The sequence below is a fragment of the Nicotiana tabacum genome, chromosome 1 (assembly GCF_000715075.1).
Source record: "Nicotiana tabacum cultivar K326 chromosome 1, ASM71507v2, whole genome shotgun sequence".
Lineage (NCBI taxonomy): Eukaryota > Viridiplantae > Streptophyta > Magnoliopsida > Solanales > Solanaceae > Nicotiana > Nicotiana tabacum.
This window is the reverse complement of record NC_134080.1, coordinates 175,232,183-175,258,534: the sequence shown is the minus strand read 5'-3', so window position 1 is coordinate 175,258,534 and position 26,352 is coordinate 175,232,183. Positions and strand designations below refer to the sequence as shown.

The 26,352-nt window shown below is 34.2% G+C and overlaps 2 protein-coding genes across 30 annotated transcripts in view; one reads left to right on the top strand and one right to left on the bottom strand.

Moving 5' to 3' along the window:
* Window positions 1-4,452: 4,452 nt before the first annotated feature.
* LOC107825708 (uncharacterized) lies at window positions 4,453-13,866 on the bottom strand. Of its 24 annotated transcripts, XR_012710339.1 has the most exons (7): window positions 13,683-13,841; window positions 11,712-12,392; window positions 7,207-7,252; window positions 6,993-7,074; window positions 5,534-5,625; window positions 5,005-5,179; window positions 4,453-4,682 (listed from the first exon to the last, which is right to left on the bottom strand). XR_012710339.1 is itself a non-coding variant. In XM_016652596.2 (3 exons), the coding sequence occupies exons 1-3, from the start codon at window positions 12,329-12,331 to the stop codon at window positions 10,803-10,805; spliced, it is 1,113 nt and encodes a 370-aa protein (XP_016508082.1). In that variant the 3' UTR covers window positions 8,257-10,802. The 24 variants fall into 24 exon arrangements, 2 of the variants coding, with proteins under 2 accessions (XP_016508082.1, XP_016508085.1); XR_012710347.1 differs by having other exon boundaries at window positions 4,453-5,625; window positions 6,993-7,077; window positions 11,712-11,771; window positions 11,855-12,392; window positions 13,683-13,842; XR_012710320.1 differs by having other exon boundaries at window positions 5,005-5,625; window positions 13,683-13,840.
* Window positions 13,867-14,091: 225 nt separating this feature from the next.
* LOC107760611 (mediator of RNA polymerase II transcription subunit 23) overlaps window positions 14,092-26,352 on the top strand; it is a 31,948-nt gene continuing 19,687 nt past the window's right edge. For 3 of the 6 annotated variants that reach the window (XM_075254757.1, XM_075254746.1, XM_075254774.1), the window contains exon 1: window positions 14,092-14,369. The gene's annotated coding sequence lies outside the window, so the exon portion shown is untranslated. Of the gene's footprint in view, window positions 14,370-21,941; window positions 22,439-22,510; window positions 23,078-26,352 lie in introns of all 6 variants that reach the window. The other 3 variants (XM_075254756.1, XM_075254766.1, XM_075254753.1) reach the window with 2 other exon arrangements.

Below are 26,352 nucleotides of genomic sequence, written 5' to 3'. Positions count from 1 at the left end.
AGGCTGGTCAGGGGTGTGCCAGCACTCACAATTGCAGGGCATGATCGCCAGACCACCAGCCTGCCATGGCTCACCCTAAATCCCCTATATGCACTTACACTTACTCTTAGATTCTAAGTTCTGCCCCCTCTTATGAGCCTTTCTTTGGGACCTTGAGTTCCCTCTGAACTTGGACATTTGAGGGCTGGCCCTTCCACACTACACTATGATCTTAATTCTGCAATGTGTTTGGGGTGTAAGCACTGCCCGGAGCCCCTTTGAGACTCTTAGGAACTTTGACACATCCCAAGTATGAGAAAGGCTTTTGGAAATCCGATCCTGGAAGTTGGTTTATCTCATATGTTGGACTTTGAGTCTGAATTAGGCTGTTTGGTTGTAGTTGGAACTTCTGATGTAATTTTTTACCCTTTTTTTCTGAGTCATTCAGGTCTATAATAATTTGTAATAACTATTGGGGATGGCTAGTGGAAAGGGATGGGATGAATGTATGCAAAGGGGTAGATAACTTGCCTATAGGATTTTCTGATTCCTGCATTCACATAAACAGCATGCCTATAGGTTACTTATAAATTTTTGCATCTTAGAAATTATGCCTATAAGTTCTGTATTTCTGCATATAGAGATCCTGTATCTAGGTTTCTGCATTTCTGCATATAGAAATCCTGTATCTAGGTTTCTGCATTTCCCCCCTCTACTTGAGACTTCTATTTGCTTACTTGTTATTCAAAGTCACAATTGTAACATGGTCGGAAACCACACTAGTGGATCTTGGGGGGTGCCTAATACCTTCCCCTCGAGATAATTTCTAGCCCTTACCCGAACTCTGGTTTTCCAACTCGAACTCTTCTTTAGTGTCCTAATGCACTTTAATCATTAGGTGGCGACTCTTCAACCCAAAAAAAACAATTCCCAAGAGGGAACGAGTTGTCCTCCCAAATGTCATGAACCCGATTTCACCTTAGAAAAAGGGGGCGCGACACTGATATACTTTTGAGAGTGTATTCAATTAGCATATGCTTGTTCTCCTTTGCCCTGCGATGTAATAGTAGATATTGTGGATTTTTTGGAATCATATGGTACTAAAAATGGAATGTATTGGCGGGCAAATAAAACACATTTCATACCAATTCATTAAATTTGTTGCCTGCGGGTACAAATGGTCGATTAAGATTGACGAATTGAACCTTGTTGTCAGGCGAACCTCTGCATATCATATAGTGTACTTGTTAATGAAGAAGTTAACAAATCTAAATATTGATGTACTTGTGTGATGTAAAGTAACTTGTGAATACTTTGTTTAAAGTTAGAAACAGCTATTCGTTTTGCGACAATGACAGGATATCTATGTAGCTGCTGTAGTAGTTCAGTTCCATCATTGTCAGCTAATTCCCCTCATATAGTTAACAGAAAAGGTTTTTTCCTATGATATTAAGGATGCAGTGTTAAATATATATTTTGTTGTTAGAGGTAGTTAAAGTAAACATTACTTACTTGTCGTCTATGAGAATGGCCTCTTGAAATCTTCTGTTTTCGCTGCCCTGATATTTCATGGTACCGCAATTTGCCACAACTGCCACCAAGTCTGCTTTGGAAAAGCATGTGAGTATAAAAGTAGAATGCCGCTATTTAAATTTGATAATAAAGAAGCATGTTTTTTTACAGCAAAAATAAAATAGTATAAAGTCATGTTTGTTTACCGAATTCATCTCCTGGAATCTGTTTCTCGATATCGGCAAAGCACACCATGTTTAATTTTGTAGGCAACGGTAACATTGATTCTTCTTCACTGTTCTCTGTAACTTCTTCGACAATACTGAAGGTATTGACGACCAATTCGAATCTGTGCATGGGAATTGCAAAACGTGACGGTTCCCTAAGTTTAGCTGCTGAGATGAGGTACGTGTGGAAATGTTTGAACAGGTTATCATAATGTGGCACTTCAGGACCATATGTTATGATGCAGATTTGGTCTTCCTGCAATTTGTTAACATGTAACATGGAGAAAGTGCTTACAGATATGATAGAAGCTTATTACTATGTAGTTGAGACGATTGTGAACTTACTTTTTCATCTTGGAAAATGGTTGTTTGGAAGTGCACCCGGTTATCTCTGCTAATTTGGGGGTGGATTTTGTCAACAACCTGTATTTTACAAGTCCAATCTCTAATAAATGGCGTGATTTCCTCGATGGTATATCGCTGCTCCATCTTTCGAGTATCTTGCAACCTGTGAGGAATGAAATTGTAGAACAAAGTAGTTGAGCGTGAAGAATTATATAAAGAAAGCAATTGAATGTTAGACATAACGCTGGGGATAATTATGTGATCCGCTGAGATCATAGCTTGTCCATTTAGTTTGGATGGTTTATTCTGTCGCAAAGTTATATTGGGTAATCTGATGTTTGCGCACAAATGTAATTGATTGTTTGTGTTGCAGTTTATCAGGTATGAATTTGATGGTGCAACAAATGTTTCTTCATTTCTCCCGGGGTCCTTCTGGGAAGCTGAAAAGGAGTTAGTTTTTCGCTTTTTATGTTACTATGGTAATTGTGATTTCCCCATGTTCTTAGTTATATCCTATAATTTCAAGTTGTAAAATTGAGGGTGAAATGAAGTTCAACCTTGTAGAAGGAAAGAACATGAATAAACATGGATGCCATCTGTTGCATTCTATTAAAATCTATAGACATTTTAAATTGTAACTTGAATTAAACTTAGCTTTAACAACATTAAAAAGTATAAGATGAATGGACTACCTTGGTTTTTTGGTTAAAACTTGCTGTGTAGCTGAAAAGTTAAAACACAGTGAAGGAAGAGGGGAAGCAGAAGATTATTTAGAGAGACGATTTTTGGGGTTGGTTTGAATAGTGAGTGTTAGAGAAAATTACGCCATGTTGTGCACAAGTGTCAACAAAATTTACAGGTGTTGGTCATGAATTGCCGGTGTAAGCTAAAATTAATCTTGGAAATGACTTACGTGTCACCGTAGTTAGTGCATTAAGAAATCATTCTCAGCAATTAAATCATCTGATGGTAGCACTACATCATATTTAATATAGATAGGTGATTGTTGATAGTATGTTTTAAAAGGTGGGGCGTGATGCAAGGCGTTTTACCATCAGAGAGGCGTAAGCCCTGAGACGTGGGGCGTAAGTCCCACGTATTTTTAAATTTTATTAATTTCAAGAATTTTAAGATAGTATAAAATAAAAAATATTTATAAAAATTACATTAAAATCACAAAATTATAACAAATAATTTATTTAAAATATTTATAAATTATAATTCAACTATGAATAATACGAAAAGTATGAAATGTATTCGATACAAAATCTTATATGTATTTCTTAAGGAGTAATGAATCTTGAAAGGATTTCGATATTATAATTTGATTTTGCCTTAAAATTCTCCTTTTATTTAATATGCTTTCTATTTGAAAGAGAATTTATAGGAAAACATAATTCACAATTTAAATATAAATCTATTAAATTAATAAGTATTGTATCTCGTACAAGTGGGAAAAAGAATATTTTAAAAAATAATTTTAAAAAAAATTACGGACTATTATATAGTAAAGACATAATAAAAGTTAATAAATAAATACTTTTTAAATGAAAGATCTATTTAAAATTAACTATCATAGTAATTTTAGTGAATAACGTACAATAACTTTTATTTTTCTTATGACATAAAATACTCTCAACTTAATGATTTATGATCAAGGAAAAAGTTATTTTGAATAGTCAATGATTTATTAAGAAAATTTGAGGATTTACAAGGTTAGTTACATATAGCTATATAAAGTTTTATTAGGCAAACTTAGTACGCTGGGCATTGGCTGTGTTCGGGGCGTAACCTCTGATGGCCGAGGTTTAAGTCTCACGGTGCGAAGTCCCACACATAAGTCCAGGGGCATTTTACGAGTGTGTCACCCCAGGGCGAGCCCCGACCGAGTCCCAATTCTGCCTTTTAACACAGAGGTTGATACAAATCAGAATTAGCTGGTTACAAAACAGAGTGGAAAACAGAAGTGTACAGTGAAAGCAGGGAAATATGTATGAAGGAACTACTGTAAGACAGAAAGGTTCAGTAAAAGCAGTGAAATATGAACTACGGTAAGAGTTTCATTTGGCTGGTAAAATTGTTTCCTTACAGAGAAGTTAACGTAAGTGACTGTAGAGGAAATGTTAGAAGTACAAAATAACATGAATTGGTCTTTGTCTGGGCACACCGTTAAAAAATTTATATCGTTTGGTAATACGGAGTGTTCCTAGCTATTCTGACGGTAGCCTGAAGAATTGTATTAGTGCTACTTTTTTGTGTAAGTACTACTCTTTTACTAAATTGCAGCCTAAACATGTCTTATTTTATTCAATGACGAGAGGAATCGACTTCATTCAAGTAAAACATATATATGTAATGGTATCAAAATCATGAGTATGCGCGCAATGTATAGCATAACATGCGGATAATGTCATATATTGTGATGAATCATGATTGTATCTGTGAAGACGAACACTGCAGTTTACAATTGAAGTTGCGGACAAAGTAGGCAACACTCAAGTTTTGCCTTGGGCACTTATATTTTTGGCTGTCATTAGCTGAAGATATAGCAGAATTGTCGTTGGCAGGGATCACTGGTAGTTCCCAATTGAATGGGAAATAGTTGTATGTGAAAAGAACCTGCATAAATAGCCACTACACATATCAAATGAGAAAACACATATCAGTTGTGTTATCTTTCAGTCATCTACGTTATCCATACGTTGCAGTGAACCAAAAAACTGACTTATTCCAGACAAAACATTAGGAGATATAAGGCTTTCGTATTATGACAATTCATTACAGTACCATTAAAACATGTGAATCCGGGTTTCAGTCTAATGTAATTTAACAGATTTAATGCAAATTTGGTTAATATTATGTTTTGTTGCAGGAAATGAAAGGTAACAGTAAAACGAGCGAGAAATGAGTGGTTTTCATAGTTGAAGTATCCATAATTTACTTCTAGTCGACTCGAACGAATGAGTAAGTAGGCATGCAGGATTTGCCATCCCTTCCTCTTTTACTTCGGCTTCTCTCTCAGTTGCCTCTCGAAATGTGGCAAACAGCACCTCCCAGCCATGTAACTTCAACTCAGACTTAGGGCTGGCCTTGCCTCATTCTTGAAGCTACTATTTCTGCCCAACCAAACATAGAATAAAGTGACAAAAGAAGTAATGTTGTTAGTCTGCCTTTTGAAGTTCCCTCGTATGGCTTATCTTCCTGTAGGGACCTAACGAAGTTTGGACTTTGAAGAACAATGATTTTACTTTGTTTTAAGGGTCGACAAATAAGGAGTGGACCTAACTTCATGCCCATCATAAAAGACGCAAGGATATTTGCGTTAATGTAATCGAACCCAGGTAAATCTCCCGTGACTGTGTCAGAAAAACAATTTTAGTTTTAACCCTAAAGTGTAGTCTGCGTTAACCTTGTTAGTCACGTAAATGGGTTGTTGCTTCTTTTCCTTTTACACAGGAGGAGGACAGTACCATTTGTTGAAGGAGGTAATCCAAGAGCAATTGAGCGAAGATGATCACCCTTTTGCTCCTGTGAGACTTCAAATGATCTTCTCCAATAATCCCTACAAATTTTAAGTTTGGCGTAGGCAAATTCAGATTAAACATATTGTTAAAATCAGTACCAAAAAGAAAAGAATCATATTTTTATCAAACTCCCTCCATTTTTCACACGCAAATCGTTTTTCTGGTGATCACGTATTACCCATTGTTCATCTGAACCAAAATGAGCCAAGTATGACTTGAAAAGTGACTTTTACATGATGACATCGTTGATGTCATAAGTTGTGCAGTTATACAGAAAGTGTAACCAACTTTTGAATCTTAAAGTGAATGTTATAGCCACTGCACCTTTTCTTTTTTAAAAACTATATAATTCGATAAGTATTATCAGAAATACACTTTAGCGGAGCAAAATTGTCCAACATTTACAGTTGTGCAGTAAAGACCAGATTACTGAAAAAACATGAAGAGCTCTGCTGATTCATTGTATAGAAAGAAGGCAATTTAAAGATTTTAAGTTAGAAGAGCCTCCATTTGCACATAGAACGAAGAAAATATCCCCCCGCCCAAAAAAAAATATGGGAACAAACTTCCCAAAGGAAACATAACAGAAAGATCAGTCAAGGTCAAAATTAAGAGTTGTGGAGAATGGAAGAAAATAACAAATATAAGGAATCACAACTTGGTAGATGAAGTACTAAACCTGTAGAATTTCTTTTTTAAAAACTATGTAATTCGATAAGTATTATCAGAAATACACTTTAGCGGAGCAAAATTGTCCAACATTTACAGTTGTGCAGTAAAGACCAGATTACTGAAAAGACTTGAAGAGCTTTGCTGATTCATTGTATAGAAAGAAGGCAATTAAAAGATTTTAAGTTAGAAGAGCCTCCATTTGCACATAGAAAGAAGAAAATATCCCCCCCCCCCCCCCCAAAACAATATGGGAATAAACTTCCCAAAGGAAAATAACAGAAAGATCAGTGAAGGTTAAAAGTAAGAGTTGTGGAGAATGGCAGAAAATAACAAATATAAGGAATCACAAAGGTGGTAACCAGGAATAGAAAGGGAAAGAGTCGATGACAAAGGGTAAGCGCTTAATTACTCTTCACTTTCACTATATTATTATTCCTCAAATAGCAAAAAATAAACTTGGTAAAAAAACAATTATTAGCGCAAAATAAAAGCTAGTTAATTTATAAAAACAGTGAGGGAATGATTAGAAGTATAGAGCAAGTTTTAACATGAAATTGATACCTTCATAAGTTCATATCTAGTAGATTTAAATTCAAAGATTGAATTTTGAAGAGAAACATAAACGATTCATTATACTCAAAACAACCAATATCGCATTTGAGCTCTAGATAATCCACATTAAATATTTCTGATGCAAGATATGAAACAGGAAATAATAGTTGAGCCTGCCGACCTTATAACATGTTTGGTGGTTGTTATGTATGCGTCATGCCCAAATAATTGATTTGCTGGCGAGAAGATGCCTCACGTGCAACCTACTTGGTTCAACTCAAAAATTTTGTTGGCTAAACATAGCATCATAAAAGAAATAACTGCGACTAAAGGCTCATAGAATGGGGAAAAGAATTGTAATAAAGTAAGCCAGAAGAACCTTGAAACAGATATACCTTATTGGTTTTGGAAGATCCAACGTATGTTGCTTCACTAATCATCCTGCATTTTAGAATTGCAAAGCATAAATAGACAGTAAACTCTCCTCCTTTTTCCGGCTTGGGACCGGCTGTGGTGCAGTAGTGTCACTGAAACACAGGCAGAGTTAAAAACTTGGTTTTTTTTATTGTTGAGCTAAAGATCATTAGGTTTCCTACGAGAAAGCTTTCTAAATAATTTCGTCGTAAACGACATTATATGTTGAATGATCATCATTACTGTCTGTTGTTGATGGTCGAATCAGTATTTTAACACAGTTTGAACTTTTGGCTCTTGATAAAGCAACGTAAAGTTGACCATGAGAAAAAACAGGTTCACGTAAGTAAATTCCAACAAAATCTAATGTTTGACCTTGAGCTTTGTTTATGGTCATAGCAAAGCACATTCGTAGGGGAAATTGTGTTCTCTTAAATTGAACAGGTATTTTTTCATCTTGTGATGTTAGCAATGGTATTCTCGGAATAAATATATATGTATTTTTTAAATCACCACTTTCAATTTTAGCACTTATAACATGTGTTTTAAAGTGACAGCATGTCAACCGTGTGCCGTTGCATAAACCTTTGCAAGGATTCAGATTTCGTAATAATATAACTAGACAATTTTCCTTTAAAGTTAACTTATAAGGCGGTAAACCGGGAGGATCTAAACTATGTAGAAAATCTTCAAACTGACTTTGATCACTCGGTTCAATAGTTTCATCTACTGCAACAAATGTTTTAGACATTTCTGGGAATTTAGTGATTAACATATTATTTAGTTCGTTGACAAAGTCATTCTTCGTTGTTAAAATAACACGAGATGCTATCATAGATGAATCAGGAAAAAATGCATGCAAATCAGGATATGTTACACTAAACAATGCATCTAAGAATTCTTCTTCGGTCGTAAAAGGAATAACAAAGGAATCAAGAATCTCTATTTTTTCTTCACAGATAGTTATTTCTGTTCCATTTCCAATTCAGAGTAAATATTCACAAAAAGAAGGATCTATTCTTGCGCGCATATTTTCAGATAAGCATAATTTTTCAAGTTTATTCCAAATTTCAGAATACAATAAGCTTTCGTGAATAAAATCTTCTTTTTTCCCATTTCGAACAACTGGTAGAGTTTGTCTAAAGTCACCTCCAAATACAACAACTTTACCACCGAACATTGTATCGACGTTCATAATATCTCTTAGAACTGCATCAAGAGCTTCAATCATATTCTTTTTTGCCATTGATGCCTCATCCCGTACAATTAATTTTGCATCTCTAATTAAACGTGCGACGGAACTTTGTTTACTAATGTTGCAGCAAAAATTATCATCTATATCAATAGGCATTTCGAACCGGGAGTGAGCAGTCCGTCCTCCTGGAAGGATAGAAGCTGCTACACCAGAAGTTGCAGTTGCTAAAGCTATAAATCCTTGGAACCAGATAGTTGCCAATAATGCACGGTACAAAAATGTTTTACCTGTTACTCCAGGACCATCGATGAAAAAAGCTCCTTGTTTTCCAGAAAATACTCTATTAATTATTGTATTATATGCATGTAATTGTTGAACATTCAATCTCTTCGGTAAGAGCAAGTCTTTTTCACTAACAATAATATTTCTTTCAAAATGAACATCCTTTGCATCCTTTGCAATTTCAGAAGGTCTAATATTCTCTGGGATAAGCTTATACTCATTTATGTCGTGTCCCATAGAGTATAAGATATCATTGATATGGCTTAAAACCTTGTGCCGAACGGTTTTTCCTTGAAAAACAGAGAAATGTTTAAAGTTTTCGGACATTGAATCTTCAAACATTTACCATAATATTTTTGGATTAGAAGGATTGCAATATACTAACAATGTCGCAAATAAACGTCTCAAGCTATATGGCATTTGATAGCTTACAGCCTCCGACATACATTCAATTAAACTGTTGTTACAGTATAATAATCCTCTTTTTTTCTGCCGATTCTCTAAATGTACCACAGGGTACCTCGTTAACGGTGCGAAGATCTTCATATGATTTAGGTCCTCTCACGTTCATCAATAATAACCTGAGATAATACCTCTCTCTTTCTGTTGGGTGACATGTTACAACACGTCCGATTACGTTACGTTTTTGGCGACGTGTCCACGTTCTATATCCTGGAGACCATACAAAATGTTCTGGGAATTCCTTATACAGTAATTGCATAGCTATAGCATGTTCATCAGTTGCATTCATAACAAAAAATTCTGTCAACATTGTTTTTCTAATCATCGGATTATTTAGAATTCTATTAACAATTTCACTACTTTTAAAGGAAACAAATTGTTGCCCTTCTAAATGTAATTGAAGATGATAAACACTCGGAGTCATTTCATTAATAAGAAAACCAAATAAACGCCATGCCGCTTCAGGGGGTGTTACCCATCTAGCAGATCGATATTCTTTTATTTCATCTATTTCTTCATTGTTATGTATAGAAAAGGCAATTTTATCATGTCCTTTGCAAATGTATTTGTAAATATATTTTACAACTTTAATATCAGAACAAACTTCAATATTCATATGACAATCAAACTTACAAAGTAAGTAAGGGTTGTATGGGACAACCCATGAATTGTCCAGATATTGTTCCCTTATATGTACAAGTTCGCCTGTGTTTCGTCTTCTATAAATTAGATACGAATTCTTACCTTTTGATGTTTGCTCAGCAAAATCTTTTGGATAATCAAATTTACAAAGCCCTCTTTTTACCATACATGAATTTGTAGGATTTAAATCACCACACGGTCCGTGCATCATATGCTAAAGCACGCGTGAATAAAGGTGCTCTTTGGTATTACGATCAGGCAACTCAGCGCAAACAAACTTATCATAAGACTCAGGGGTTAATAATTTGTATTCATCACTAAGTATGATAAGAAAATGAGTATGTGGAAGACCACGTTTTTGAAATTCTATAGTATACATAAAAGCAGCAACTTTTCCAAAGATTTTTCTTTTTAAGATATCTGCCTTTAATTCTTCTACTTTTGCTCTGAATACTCGTGATACTAAATCAGGTCTATTTTGAGTTTCATCCATTGATAACAAGTGTTGTTTATTTCTGGCCAAGACGGATTGCATGTCATAGTTAAAAAAATATCAGGTTTCCCAAAATGTTGCACTAATGCAATAGCATCCATATACCGTCGACGCATATCTCTTGACCCTCCTATAAAAGTAACAGGGAGGAATGTTTTCTTCCTAATCTTGGAAGCTTCTGTTTCCCCAAGTCTTAAAAAATCAACAAGTCCTTGTAGCATATCTATTCAAAACAAATCTTGATTAAAAAAATAAAAATCTAATCTTTGTGTTTCTAGCTTTATGAACACATCTACTATGAATTGTTGAAATAATCTTGCACAATGTAGGACTTCATTTTTGTCATCCTCTCTTATCTGAAATTTGTAACAATAATACTCATGGCAAGAAACTGTCTCTCTTTTCCGTTTTCCTTTTTCCATAATTTGAGCTTCCATATCAAGAAATCCATCAATGGAACATATATTTTTTACATTCGGTAATTCTTCATGTTTACAATAACGTTAATCTCTTCGCGTGATTTTTTTAATACCACAATGCCATCCGTTTTGACCGTATGAAAATAACAACGGGTATTGTAATGGGTCATAACATCCATAATAATACTTTACTGACTGAATCTTGTCACTATGTGTGTATATACAAATATGAGGGGTAGAAACAGTATCGGCAGCATTATCATGTACCCATATTCCAGCCACCTCTATTGTAGTTGGTAGATTATATACACGTTGATCTGACTTTGGTTCACATTTAAGCGCGATATAGCAGTCGGACAGTTTCGGGACATTTGTCAAGAATTTTAAAAAAATAGAATATGGATTAATTGATAGCACATGCATAAGTTTCTTTACAATTGATTCGTTGATATTTCTTGAACAAGCTATTCTGTTAACCAGTTCATTTTCATTATCATAAAAGTATAACTGCATATTCTTTCCTTTTTTATCAGAAGGAAGTAAATCAGGTGTAAAATGATATATTTGTCCTTGAACTCGAAAGGTATATATACCATGATATCTCCTCGCCAAAACTTTATCGTTGGTTACACCAAGTGACGTAAAGGCAAACATATTGTTGTATGTTCTAATGTAGGTTCGAAAGTGCTTAGCTTCTTCAGTGTTGCCTTTATACAAATCTGATAATTCATTAGGCAGTTCATATGAAACTAACTTAACTGACCCGCTGCCACAACAAAATCCAGGAGGTTCATATTGAAACCTTTTTGCATTGCAAAATTTACAGTTTGGAACAGGTTTTAATCGTACATAATCTGTATCTTTGTCATTATTTTTCTTATGGATTACTTTGGTCAAGGTACAACCTGTATGTTATAAGTATTGTTAAAAATAAAGAGATGGAAAATATTCTACTAATGAATAGTGTTACTCTAGCGTAAAAGAAATACTAACCTTTGCGTGTGGAAATAGGGAAGACATTTTGTTGTCCCTTAGATATATGTGATGTTGATCCTGGGGCACAAATTGTCACAATTTAGATGTACGCCTAAGCCGTGACGTTCTAAAAAATATGTTCATAGACGTTCTAGCTTTACCTCTTTCAAATACAGAAAACGCATGAGCGATATTTTTTCCTTTATCCAAAGAACTTGAGGAAGTATTAACATCATGCTTGTTGCCAATTGCGACAAATATGAAACACATTTTACATTTAATATATGCAAGTAAACATGTGATATCCTACTCTGTGTATAAAATAGTTACTTAATAAATTATGAATATTTATCTGTCTGTTGCTACACTAACATAACGTAAATAAAACGCAATAGTTCAGTCTAACCTTCGTCATCAGCAAAAGAAGTCTCTCGTATGGTAACAACACTATCTTTTCGAATCATAGGGTGACATTGATACATTACTCTTTCATCTGGATCAACTATTGATTTTATGGAACTATTCCATTTTTGCCGCTTAAGTTCTTTGGTGCGGCGTTGTAGTAACATTGCCTTTTTTTTATCGGGCGATATTTGCCCATAAATATCACGTCTTCTGACATTCTTGTCAGAGTTCATATGGTCGTTTGTTTCTTCGCCCGGGATACATTTTTTTCACAAGCTTGGTACCGCAAAAGAACTGCATTTAGAACATTCAAACCAAAAAAGGCATCAACAAACCCTAAGTAACAAATTTTATTGTTCATTCTACTAATAAATAATAGAATGTAATAACCCGTCGGGTTAAGTCTTTTAAAGACCAGCCTTTTATAAATAAAAAAAGAATTACTGTATCACCCTTCTCTTCCTAAATCACCAATTCATCTAAATCTATAACCTAAACAATGGTGTCATTAATTAGCCCACGGTTATACAGAAACATTAACTATGAATCTCACCAAATAGCTTAAACTTGATCAGCTAAGTATTTGACAATGGCAGTCATACTAATTAACATAACCAAAATCTACATAACATTATACTCAATTTCACTAATCCAAAAACCTGTAAAATCTAAATACAATAAAGATTCATCTAAATGTATAACCTAAACAATGGTGTCACTAATTAGCCCACAGTTACACAGAAGCATTAACTATGAATCTCACCAAATAGCTTAAACCTGATCAGCTAAGTATTTGACATTGACAGTCATACTAATTAACATAACCAAAATCTACATAACATTATACTCAATTTCACTAATCCAAAAACCTGTAAAATCTAAATATAATAAATAAAGAACGGTAATGCAAAATAAAAGAAACTAAGAAAATTATTTTATAAAAACACTGTAGGATTTTCATTACCTAAGATTGAAGAAAGAGAACTATTGAATGGTCTTCAAATCACACCATCTGAATCTGAATGACGCTTTGACTTTGCTTTGTATTCGTTTGTTTATTTATTTTCTTTATTTATTTTTCTGAATCTGAATCTGCAGAATTATAAAAATAGTACTTATCTCTGTGATTTGAGAGAAGGGGTCTGTGGGGATCGAGGATATGGCAATGGCAACTTCCGCTACTCTTCTTCTACTGCACTCCTTCCTCTTTTTGGGTCTCGTTATAACGGACATGGATTCAATCTCATTATTTCTATTGTTATAATAGTTATTTGGGTCCCATTTTTAATTTTACTCCCATGGTCCCAAAAACTTTTAAAGATTTAAAGAAAGTAGAACATCACGAAAAAAATGAAGACAACTTAGAATTCACATAAAAAATCCAAAACAAATTAATAAAAACAAAGAACAAATCAGAACTCAACCTCAGTTTGTTTTCAGCTTTCTAAAACGGATCTTAAGACCAAACTGAAGAAAATATTGCTAATCAAGCCAAAACCACAAAGATCTGATCTTTTTGCAGAAGAAGAAAAAGTAGAACAGAAAGCATAAATAAAATGAAATGCTGGAGTGATTGGAATAAACCTGCTCTTTGTGGTATATGTGAATCGAAAAAGGCTAACTTCTCTAAATTCGTTGAATTAGCAAGTGAGGTCTGCTGGATTTTGGGGCAATAGATGCTCAACTTGGAAGTGGATGCTTGTAACAAGTTCCGTTGAATGAGTTTTTACCTTTGAGGAATTGGGAGTCCACGTGTTCAGCGACCGCAGAAAGAGTCAGCAATTGTAAGGTTGAGCTGTAAATTAATGAAATTACAGGAATACCCCCAGACTAATTGGAAAATTCAGCAACTGGTTGATTAATTGGGACCAAAAGTTACATGGTGTTGATGAATTTGATGGTGCGAAATATTGGAAACCAGATAAGGCCCTAATTGAGTGGCTACACAGCTGTTTAGATGTTATTTGGTTGCTGGTAGAGAATGATAAAGGCCACATACCATTTTATGAACTTCTCCGCAGTGGGTTGCAGTTTTTAGAAAACATACCAGATGATGAAGCTCTGTTCACTCTCATTTTGGAGATCCATCGGAGGCGAGATATGATGGCTATGCATATGCAAATGTTGGATCAACACCTTTACTGCCCTACATTTGGGACCCCTCGACTTCTGCCTCAAGCCACTGCAAGTTCGTCCGGTGAAGCAGTTGCTAACATGAGATATTCACCAATTACATATCCTAGTGTGCTTGGGGAACCACTGCATGGAGAGGTGTGTATATGTGATATCTTATTAGAAACATGTTAAAATATTGTGTAGAACCTTACTGATAAAAATATGTAAACAGTAAAAAAGAAATGTTAATAAGGAATCTGTTTGCTTGAGAATGAAGGAGCAGTTGAGACATCTTCCAGGCTGAAAGACATTTTAGCATCAATGTTCAGCAGTCCTCCTTAACATCAACAATAATATATGTTCTATCTGTGACAGAAAATTCATATACAACTTTGTTTTCTGCCCGTCTTTAGTCGAAGAAGGATAGTAGTGTTGTAATGTGCTTCAATTATTTTTGACTAAATTATTTTGGTCTCTATCTATATTTATACTATATTAAAAGTACGAAGCCCCTTAGCGAAATATCGTTCTTCTTTCTTACCCTTTAAAAATGAATTTAAAAATAAATTTTACACTTGACAAATTGTAATTTAATTATTTTTTCCTATATTAAGGACTTTAAAAACATCTAGAATTTCTTTCCTTGTTTATAGAAAATCCTAATATTTAGGACGTGAAAATCAACTAAACTTACCTTATATATTTTTCCCTTAGTTGAATTATATATCATAACTATAATATACAATCTTAACTATCCTATATTACGTGAATAAAATTATACAATTCTTAGGACTCTCTAATATTTAATGTAACGTGAATCCTTGCGGCTCATTCAAATAGGACTCTGAGTTCAACTTAGTTATTTGGAATATATTTATGTCTTATAGGCACTATCAACTAAAAATTTGGTTATTAAATATTTTTTATTTAAAACTATGTAGAAAAACATAATATTAATTTCAGACTGTAAAATTAACTAAAATTTCAGTTCATATAAATTTCCCTATTTAGATCCCGTCAATATTAAAGTTTGAATTGAATTATAAGATTATTTTATTGTTCAAAATGTCACTATTCTTTTTCTATCAGATTTGCTTAAGGACTTTAAAAACAACTAGAATTTCTTTCCTTGTTTATAGGAAATCCTAAGATTTAGGAATTGAAAATCAACTAAACATACCTTATATATTTTTTCCTTAGTTGAATTATATATCATAATTATAATATATAACCTTAACTATCCTATATTTCGTGGAAAAAATTATACAATATTTAGGACTCTCTAATATTTATGTAACGTGAATCCTTGCTGCTCATTCAAATCGGTCTCTGAGTTCAACCTTTTAGCTATTTGGAATATATTTATGTCTTATAGGTACTATCAACTAAAAATTTGGTTATTAAATATTTTTTTACTTAAACTGTGTAGAAAAATATAATATTAATTTCAGACTTTAAAATTAACTAAAATTTTACTTTATATAAATTTCCCTATTTAGATCCCGTATATATTAAAGTTTGAATTGAATTATACGATTCTTTTATTGTTCAAAATGTCACTATTCTTTTTCCATCAGATTTGCTCTGCTTTGAAGCTACAAAAAGATAGGCACACATAAGCTATAACTTAAAAGTAAAAATACTCAGTATGTTTGACAAAATTAAAAGGAATATCGAATTATTAATATAATTTTATCTTAATTTTTTAATAATAAAGTCAGCAGATTTCGCATTGGATAAAATTATTATTTAATTATTATTCTAATATTTAGAATTTTAAATCTGCTAAAATTTTGAACATTAACTTTTTTTCTTATTTAAACTTTGTAAGAAATCATAATATTTAGACTTCAAAATCAATTAAATTTTACCATTTATAAATGTCCTTATTTAAAGCCAGTTAGTATTAAAGTAGAATTAAACTATAAGATTTTTTTATTATCAAAACGTTAAAAATTAAGAACTCATATTTGCATCATTTTTTAGTCATATTTGCACTACTTTAAAGCTACTAAAAAATAGGCACACATAAGTTCTAACTCAAAAGTAAATACGCTAATTAATTTTCTTTGTTCGTCAACTATAATTTTTTCTTGAAGTTTTAAATAATATTAAAGTTAATATATCTAGCGACAAATTTTATCAAAGTATTTTCTTATGTCTTATACTTAAAACGTAGGACCAGTGTTTTGGAAAACGTTAAGCGCAAAAAAGCGACGAGGCCTCGCTTCACCGAAGCGAGAAGCGCGAAGCGAAGCGCGTGTTTTTTTCATGTGAAGCGCAATTTAACACATAAATAAAAAAAATAGGCATAGATAAATGGCTAAGAACTCATTAAAAATAACATATTAAGCAAATTAAATTTACTACAATCAACAACCAAAAAAAAAACATGACAGTTAATTCACGCAAACCAGAAAACAGAGCATAAAGCAGATGATAAAGCAGAAAACAGAGCATAAAGCATAAAACAGAGCACAAAGTAGAACAAAAGAAGAAGTCGTTTAGGGCACAAAATCAGCGCTTAAAAAGTGAAAAAAATTGAAAGAAGAAGAGAAGAAGAAGAAGAAGAAGAAGAAGAAGAGAAGGAGAACATAAGAAGAAGAAGAAGTCGTTGAAGAAACTTACCGAGAACTGGAGACTTCGTCGTCGCTGGAGTTCGCTGGAGAAGAAGTCGTTGAAGAGCGTATGTTTATTTGTTAACAGATGGCTTATTTGCCAAATTTTTTTAAAAAAACCCTTAGTAGATGCCTTCTGCTCGCTTAAGCACGCTTTTTTATCGCTTTTCCAACAAGGTGGTTCTCGCTAAAGTGGAAGAAGCGAGTGCTTTTTAGTTGTGAGTCGCTTTTCTGCTACAATAGCGATAGCCCTGCGCCTCGCCTCGCTTCAGCGCTTAAAGCGAGAAGCGAGCGCTTTTAATAACACTGCGTAGGACTATTGGGAAAAATCTTAAAACTTCAAGGTTGTATATTATGTTGAAACTAAAAAGGAAGTATACTAATTTGTGAAACTGAATTGATAGTATTATGAAGTTGGAACAAATTTTGAGGTGAATATATTAATGATAATTGAAGATTTTACGAGATAGAGTTTCTTCGAACGGAGTTAGCTATATAAAATCAACATTCATCAATTTCAGGAGCTTATACATTTTTTAATAATTGAAACATAAATTTTATGTAAATAATTACTCATTGAGACGAGGTATAACTTTCACAATGGACAAAGTTGTAATTTAAGTTGCTTTTCTAATATCTATGACTTTGTATTAATTAAACTTTTACATTTTAAATCTTTCATTATTAAACTGGGTAAGAAATCCTAATATTTAGTAATTTAAAATCGATTAACATTTTACTTTATATAGATTATACTAATTGAAGATAAAACCTTTGTGCCACACTCATAAAATCAAGATGGCGACGGTTTATACGTGCCTTCAACGTCTAAATTAAAATTGTTTCAATTCAAAATAACTAAATGTATATTTTTAAAATTCTTATTTTAATCATACAAAATAATTAATTCATGTTCAATTAAGCGCCCAAAACATTTAATAGCATATCTAATCATACTAAACAGCACAAGCCTAAATCTGTATTGTTAAAGCTTGAAATATTTTAAAAAATATAATTTTCTTATAAAAAAATACTCATTGAGACGGGAAACACGCGCGTACTACAAAAAGAAAAAAGAAGAAATTCTAGAACATCACTGTAGTGCTTTATTACTGAAGCTTATCATGTACACCAACTTGGTACATCTTCCAACCTGAGCTTTGGTTAAATTAGTCATGGACCTGTTACTTATCAAAAGATTAAAAAAAAAAATGATGGAACTGTTATGGAGGAGGGCAGAAGGGTGTCAAACTTGATTTCTCTTTGATCAATTACTTTTGACATTTAATTGTTTTTTCCAGCAAGACTTGGGCAGTTTGGAATATAGGATATGATTTCTAGTGACTAGTGGGAGACCATAGTGAGTGGCGGTGTTCAAGGGCGATACGTGCTGAGACCATAGTGAGTGACTAGTGCTTGAGACCATGGAGGTTAGGCTGGCGTAGCTGATCTGTTCTATAGTGGCCTATGTCTAATGCCTGTTTTATGTGGTTGGCTATGGGTGAGATAAATATTACCACATTCACTGGCCATTTCTGATTCTTTAGTTGATTAAGTGGAGTCTCTCGTTACCTAGTCCTCTTTAGTTGATTGGGTGGAGTCTCTCCTTACCTAGTTCAGTGGTTCTTTATTATAGAACTTCATGTGATTACTTCCTGTAATTTATTGTTTCTCAACCTTACTAACTCCTATTAAACCTGATAAATTTACTGAATTTGGCCCTTACTAACTCCTATTAAACGTGATGAATGGTGGCTCTAACCAAGCAGTCAAAGGAGATCTAATCGTCCTATCTTCAGCTCCTGGATGCCTTAGTTAGTGCTCCCATTTTTTGATGATTCTTTCACGAATTTGATACTCACTACAAGTTTTAAGTTTTTTTTGGATGAAAATTAACACGATCAATTCATTTGGTATAGTTATAAATGTAGACGGAGCTATTCTAGTTCTAGATAGATTGGCTAGTCGGTTATAGTATTCATGGCCTGACGATTGCCAACTTAGAAGTTCTAAGGACAATTCCTTATTCGGTAGCTGATGGTATCTTGTTGAATATTTGAGAAGCTTTTAGATGCATACAGAGATCTGCCCTAAATAACTCGGTCTTTGTTTCTCTGTTAATGCTTTCTACTATTTAACCTTGTTTCATATTCCTGGTGGTATACCTTCCTGACCAATTTATAGCCTGTTTGGCCAAGCCGGAGAAATCAACTTATTTTGAGAAGTACTTTTGAAAAAAGTGCTTTTGAAAAAAGTACTTTTGGACAGAATTGTGTTTGGCTAATTAGTTTGAAAAGCACTTTTGAAAAATAATTTGTGTTTGGCCAAGCTTTTTAGAAAGTGCTTTTAAGTGTCAAATTACGAATAAGAACATGAATAAATTTACTTAATAATTAATATTATAAGTAAATAAATAATATCAAAATTTTGTTATTACATGCATTAATTAAAAAAATCATTTTATTTAAGTAAAATATGAAAATAAAATTAAAAAGTACTTAATTCTTTTAATATAAGTTAAATATATTAAAATTTCTTCAACAAATATAAAAGCATTCACCCCTAAAGACACTATATATTAGAAAGTTTCCTAAAAATAAGAAGAAATATTTATAAATTAATATCCTAAGTATTATGTTTAAGGGTTATTTTGGTATATACTATATTTTGTTAAGGGTATTTTAGGTAAGAAGAAAAGTCAAAACTGCTTCTGCTTCTGCTTCTGCTTTTGGAAAGAAACTACTTTTTTCTGCTTCTCTAAAACTGCTTCTGCTTCTTCCCAAAAGCACTTTTTTTCCCAAATAAGCCTGGCCAAACACCTCAAATTAGGAAAAAAAAAAGTGCTTTTGAGAAAAAAAAAAAGCACTTTTTTTGTCTTGAGAAGCTTGGCCAAACAGGCTATTAGAATTCTTTGAGCAATCCTTGCTTTGGTACTTCTGGCGATACTATTGTTGTACGTGTCAGGAAGTGTTTAGATGATAAGATTTTCACAAAAAGGGGCCTTGTTTTGTTAGTTACTTTTGTTGTCCATCTCAAGTTATCTACTATTAATCCTTTAGTTCATAAGAGTTGTTGGTGTTGCATGAGGGATTCTCTTTTGCAAGGCATGGATGAGGTACAGGACACCATATTGCAAACTAAAAGGTTTTGCTTGCAAATCTAAAGAAGGGACATGGTTTTTTTTTTGTTGGGGTGGGGAGGATTTGAGTCCCTATGAATCAAAAATTCTGAAAACACACTCATTGTGTGGGAACTGGTTGTACTGTTGGCTTTGGGAGTATTATTATTATTATTATTATTATTATTATTATTATTATTATTATTATTATTATTATTATTATTATTATTATTATTATTATTACTACTATTACTTTTTCTTGATACCGGTGGTGTCCAACTGTGAGAATGTACGGGAGAAAATATTATTAATTGATGTTAATTGTAATACAATGAACCCTATTTATAAGTACACATAACTTGGACGCACTTCCATTTTTTCATCTGGTGGTACCTGCTATCTCCCCACATGCAGAGGTGAAGGGTAACTTTTTCCACCAAGGCTTAGGCAGACGGGAAGAAATCACCAACTGTTTATGATTCGAATCGTGATCTCCCATTTTTTTCTCATTTCACTTTATTGACCACTAGGCCACACCCTTGGTGCCTTTTGGAGTCAGATTATCTGTGGCTTAGGGTAATGGAAATATAGTACAGGCAGCAACCAAGTGAACTGTATGCTATAGCTATTGTCACCCATTCAAGTCCTTGCAAATCACATTTACATTTTCCTCATAATCTTTAGGACGGGGGTTCTAGGTGATAGTGATACACAAAAATCAAGTACAACTCTTTATCTTATACACTTAATCGAATCAGATTGTTAAATCATACTGGAGGCATATTCATGTATGCTGAGCTACTTATCTCAGTCAGAAGTGCTGTTGAGTTTTTGTTTAAGATGAAATAGTCTTAAAATTAGAGTGAATGGGAAATGGGATTTAGATTCGGATTTGGTCAAATGATCGATCGATTGATTAATTTTTTGGACCAAATTTATTTGTTAATAGTGAATATTAACGTGATATAATTCGTGTTTGTAACGGATGTTTTCCAATCCGTGTATTGTGTTGCAACACAATACAATAAGCAGCCTAGTGCACCTCCCACAATGGTGCAAGTGCACCTCCCACAAAGCAAGTGTACATTCCACCATGTAAGTGCTTCCTCCATGATAGCCTAGTGCTTGTTGCACCATGGAGGGGCGGATTTCTCTCAAATAACTGCTATAAATAGCGCATAAGTTGGAGAGAAAGAAGAACATATCGGAAATAACACTTGAAACACTTTGTATACACTTAATATACACTCTGTATACACTTAATATACACTTTGTATACACTGGATATACACTCTGCATATACTGGATATACACTCTGTATACACTGCGTATACACTGGAAAAACGAATTGCAATCTGATATTCTCTTCAGTAAGAATTCAACATTGGCTATACTTTGCATTCCTTCCTCTCAGAATTTCCATTCGACTTCTGAGTTGTCCTCCTTATTCTGCATTGTTTTTAACTACAAACAAAGCATCCATAAGTGTGATTTGCTGCCGAACTTTGTGTTCGCTGAAATACTGGGTTTGAAGTACCGCTACACCAGTGTGTAATTCGTTCTATCCTGGGAGAAAATAATCTATAAAATTGGGTACTAGGAGGGGATTAAATTCCTTAAGGAAACACTGTGAAATCAGTGGGCTCGAATTAATTTCTGTTTTTTATTTATATTTACGTTTATAAGCTAACGTTCTAATTTCCAGAATCATTATTTACAAGTACAGAGGAACAACAATCTTAAGGAATTTAATAATTTAATTTCTGTATTTGTGTTACTTTTATTATTCTGGAAACTATAACCTTTGTGGTTTTTTGTGTACTCCCGTTTGGAGAGTAAAGCCTTCGTGGCGGTTTGTTGGAGATTAAAATCTACGTGATTTTTACTCCAGTTTTAAAGCCTTCGTGGCATTTTGTTGGAGATTAAAATCTACGTGATTTTTCACTCCAGTTTTAAACGTTTATTAAACGTTTGATTGTGTCATTTTTACAGTAAAAATGGCGAATGACGGAAATCAAGCTGTTCCGATGATGACTGCCAACGCATCGACAAGTCGAACTCCGGCGTTGGCACCGACAGAGAAACTCGGAAAATTTTCCGGGATGGATTTCAAGCGCTAGCAGCAAAAGATGTTCTTCTACTTGAATACGTTATGTCTACAGAAGTTCATCAAGGAAGATGTTCCTGATCTTCCAGATGAAACTCCAGAGAATGATAGCTTTCTCGTGATTGGGGCGTGGAAGCATTCTGACTTCTTGTGCAGGAATTATATTTTTAGCGGACTGGAGGATAATCTGTATAATGTATACAGTGGCGTGGAGACGTCAAAAGAATTGTGGAATGCACTTGAAAAGAAGTACAAAACTGAAGATGCCGGGATGAAGAAATTCGTCGCCGCAAAATTTTTGGACTACAAAATGGTAGATAGCAAGTCTGTTATTACCCAGTCCAGGAATTGCAAGTGATTATTCATGATCTACTTGCTGAAGGTATGTTTCAAATAAATACTGATATTGAAAGTAAATTTTTTAGTAATTTTACTAACGGAATTTTCATTGAAGGTCTTGTCATCAATGAAGCATTCCAAGTAGCAGCAATAATTGAGAAGTTGCCTCCATTGTGGAAGGACTTCAAAAATTATTTGAAACACAAACGAAAGGAGATGTCCCTTGAAGATCTCATTGTTTGATTGAGAATCGAAGAGGACAATAAAGCTGCTGAGAGAAGAGGCCGTGGAAATTCAACAATAATGGGAGCAAATATTGTTGAAGATAACAAAAAGAGAAAGAAGGCTTCTGGTCCGAAATACAACCCAAGCAAGAAGCGGTTCAGTGGAAACTGCTACAACTGTGGGAAAACCGGACACAAATCTACGGAGTGTCGTGCTCGGAAGAAAGACAAGCAAAGGGTTCAAGCAAACATGGTAGAAAAGCATGATGATGTTGATGACTTGTGCGCCATGCTTTCTGAATACAACCTGGTAGGAAACCCAAAGGAGTGGTGGATTGATTCTGGAGCCACTCGCCATGTTTGTGCTGCGAGGGAAGCATTTTCTACATATGCTTCTGCTGGACCCGAAGAGACGCTCTTTATGGGAAATGCTGCTACAGCAAAAATTGAAGGATACGGTAAGATATTTCTCAAGATGACTTCTGGCAAGGTCATGACTTTGAACAACGTCCTTCATGTTCCCGAGATTAGGAAGAACTTAGTCTCTACTGGACTTTTTATAAAGCACGGTTTCAAGTGCGTTTTTGTATCTGACAAGGTAGTGATTAGTAAGAATAAAATGTTTGTAGGAAAAGGTTACCTTACTGAGGGCCTTTTCAAGCTGAATGTAATAGTTGTTGAAACTAATAATAAAACTTCAGCTTCTTCTTACTTACTTGAGTCAAATGATTTATGGCATGTACGTTTAGGTCATGTCAATTATAAAACCTTGCGAAAAATGATAAACTTGGAAGTATTGCCTAAGTTTGAATGCGAAAAATCAAAATGTCAAATATGTGTGGAATCTAAGTATGTTAAACATCCTTATAAGTCGGTTGAAAGGAATTCAAATCCTTTAGACTTAATTCACACAGATATTTGTGATATGAAGTCAATACCATCTCGCGGTGGAAAGAAGTATTTCATAACTTTTATTGACGATAGTACTCGATATTGCTATGTTTACTTACTTAATAGTAAAGATGAAGCAATAGACGCATTCAAGCAATACAAAAATGAAGTTGAAACGCAACTTAACAAGAAAATCAAAATGATAAGAAGTGATAGGGGTGGTGAATATGAATCTCCTTTTGAACAAATATGTTTAGAATATGGAATTATTCATCAAACAACAGCCCCTTACACGCCCCAATCCAATGGGATTGCGGAAAGAAAGAATCGTTCATTAAAGGAGATGATGAATGCATTGTTGATAAGTTCTGGTTTGCCACAGAACTTGTGGGGGAAGTCGTTCTTACGGCCAGCCGAATACTAAATCGAGTACCCCATAGTAAAACACAATCCATTCCATAAGAAAAATGGAAAGGAAGGAAGCCCAACTTGAATTATTTTAAAGTGTGGGGTTGTTTGGAAAATGTGCAAGTTCCTAAACCCAAAAGGGTAAAAATAGGACCGAAAATAGTTGATTGTGTTTTCATAGGATATGCAACTAATAGTAAAACATATCGATTTCTGGTTCATAAATCAGAAAATCCCGACATTCATAATAATACGGTTATAGAATCAGATAATGCTGAGTTCTTTAAAAATATATATCCGTATAAAAAGGAATGCGAGTCGATTGGTGAAGGATCTAAACGACCTCGGGAAGAAACAAAAGAAAGTACATTTAATCAGAGGGATCCAAGACGTAGTAAACGTCAAAGAACGTCAACTTCGTTTGGACCAGATTTTGTGACTTTCTTATTGGAAAATGAGCCTCGAACATTTAAAGAAGCTATGTCTTCTTCGGAATTATTGTTCTGGAAAGAGGCAGTCAATAATGAAATAGAATCCATATTGAACACCCATACATGGGAATTGGTTGATCTTCCTCCTGGAAATAAACCTTTGGGTTCTAAATGGATTTTTAAGAGAAAAATGAAAGATGATGGCACTATTGATAAATTCAAGGCAAGACTTGTTGTCAAAGGGTATAGACAACGAGAAGGTCTTGACTACTTTGATACATACTCCCCCGTTACAAGGATTACGTCCATACGAATGTTAGTAGCATTAGCTGCAGTGTATGGTCTTGAAATTCATCAAATGGATGTTAAAACGGCCTTCTTAAATGGAGAGTTGGAGGAAGAAATTTACATGGAACAACCTGAAGGATTTGTGGTTCCAGGTAAAGAAAATAAGGTATGTAGACTTGTTAAGTCCCTTTACGGACTAAAACAAGCACCCAAACAATGGCATGCGAAATTTGACCAAACAATGTTGTCAAATGGTTTTAAGATAAATGAATGTGATAAATGTGTGTACATTAAAAATGTTCCAAATCACATAGTCATTGTTTGACTATATGTGGATGATATGCTGATAATGAGTAATAACATTGCCAATATAAATGCTACTACGCGTATGCTAACTAGCAAGTTTGATATGAAGGACTTGGGAATTGCGGATTCAATTCTAGGGATTAAGATCCAAAAGACTCCTCAAGGTCTGGCATTGTCACAATCTCATTATATTAAGACAGTACTTGAAAACTTCAAGCACTTGGGCTTTAAAGTTGGAAAGACTCCAATTGACATGAATCTTGCACTAGCAAAGAATAAAGGCCAAAGCATATCACAATTGGATTATGCTCGTGTGTTGGGATGCTTAATGTACATCATGAATTGTACACGACCAGATATAGCTTGTGCTATAAGTAAACTAAGTCGATACACGAGCAATCCAGGTCAATCTCATTGGATGGCAATGAAACGAGTTTTGGGATACTTAGAACATACCCAAAACTTTGATTTGCACTACAGTAAATATCCTGCGGTGATTGAAGGATATTGTGATGCAAATTGGATCACCGGTTCCACTGATTCGAAGTCCGCAAGTGGATATGTATTCACTATTGGTGGAGGAGTGGTATCTTGGAAGTCATCCAAACAAACATGTATTGCCCGCTCTACAATGGAGGCTGAGTTCTTAGCCTTAGATAAAGCCGGTGAAGAAGCTAAATGGCTCCGAAATTTCTTGGAAGATATTCCATTTTGGCCCAAACCGTTGGCACCAATATGCATACACTGTGATAGCCAAGCGGCAATTGGAAGGGCTGGGAGCGTTATGTATAACGGTAAATCTCGTCATATACGACGAAGACATAAAACCGTTAGACAACTTCTCTCTAGAGGAATTATCACGATTGACTATGTAAAGTCAAGTGATAATGTGTCAGATCCACTTACAAAAGGCCTAACTAGAGAGGTAGTTGAGAAATCATCGAGGGAATGGGACTATGGCCGAGAACAAGTCATTGTGGCGGTAACTCTACCTAGAAGACTGGAGATCCCAAGATCTAGGTTCAAGGAGATCAAACAAAGTCATTAATGACGGTTCAACATTGTCAACAAAATTTATTTTAGTCCATTCTCGTGATGAGACAATGTTCAGTACCAAGGATAAAGCATTAATGCTTTTTAATGATTTCTAAATTTGATACAGGGTATATCAAATAGTGTATCTACGGGATGACACGTTTAGGAATCACCTATGTAAGTGTGAAGTGTTAGCCGCTTCAAGGAGAATTTTTGCAAGGCCAATTCTCTACGCACTTATGAAACCAGGCAGTGTTCATGGCTGAAACGAACACAACAATGAGAACCAAAGACGGTTAAGGGTTGATTGTGTGACTTATGGTTGTCTAGGTATACACTAAAGTTCGACGGTTCAAAGATATCAAATCTACCGA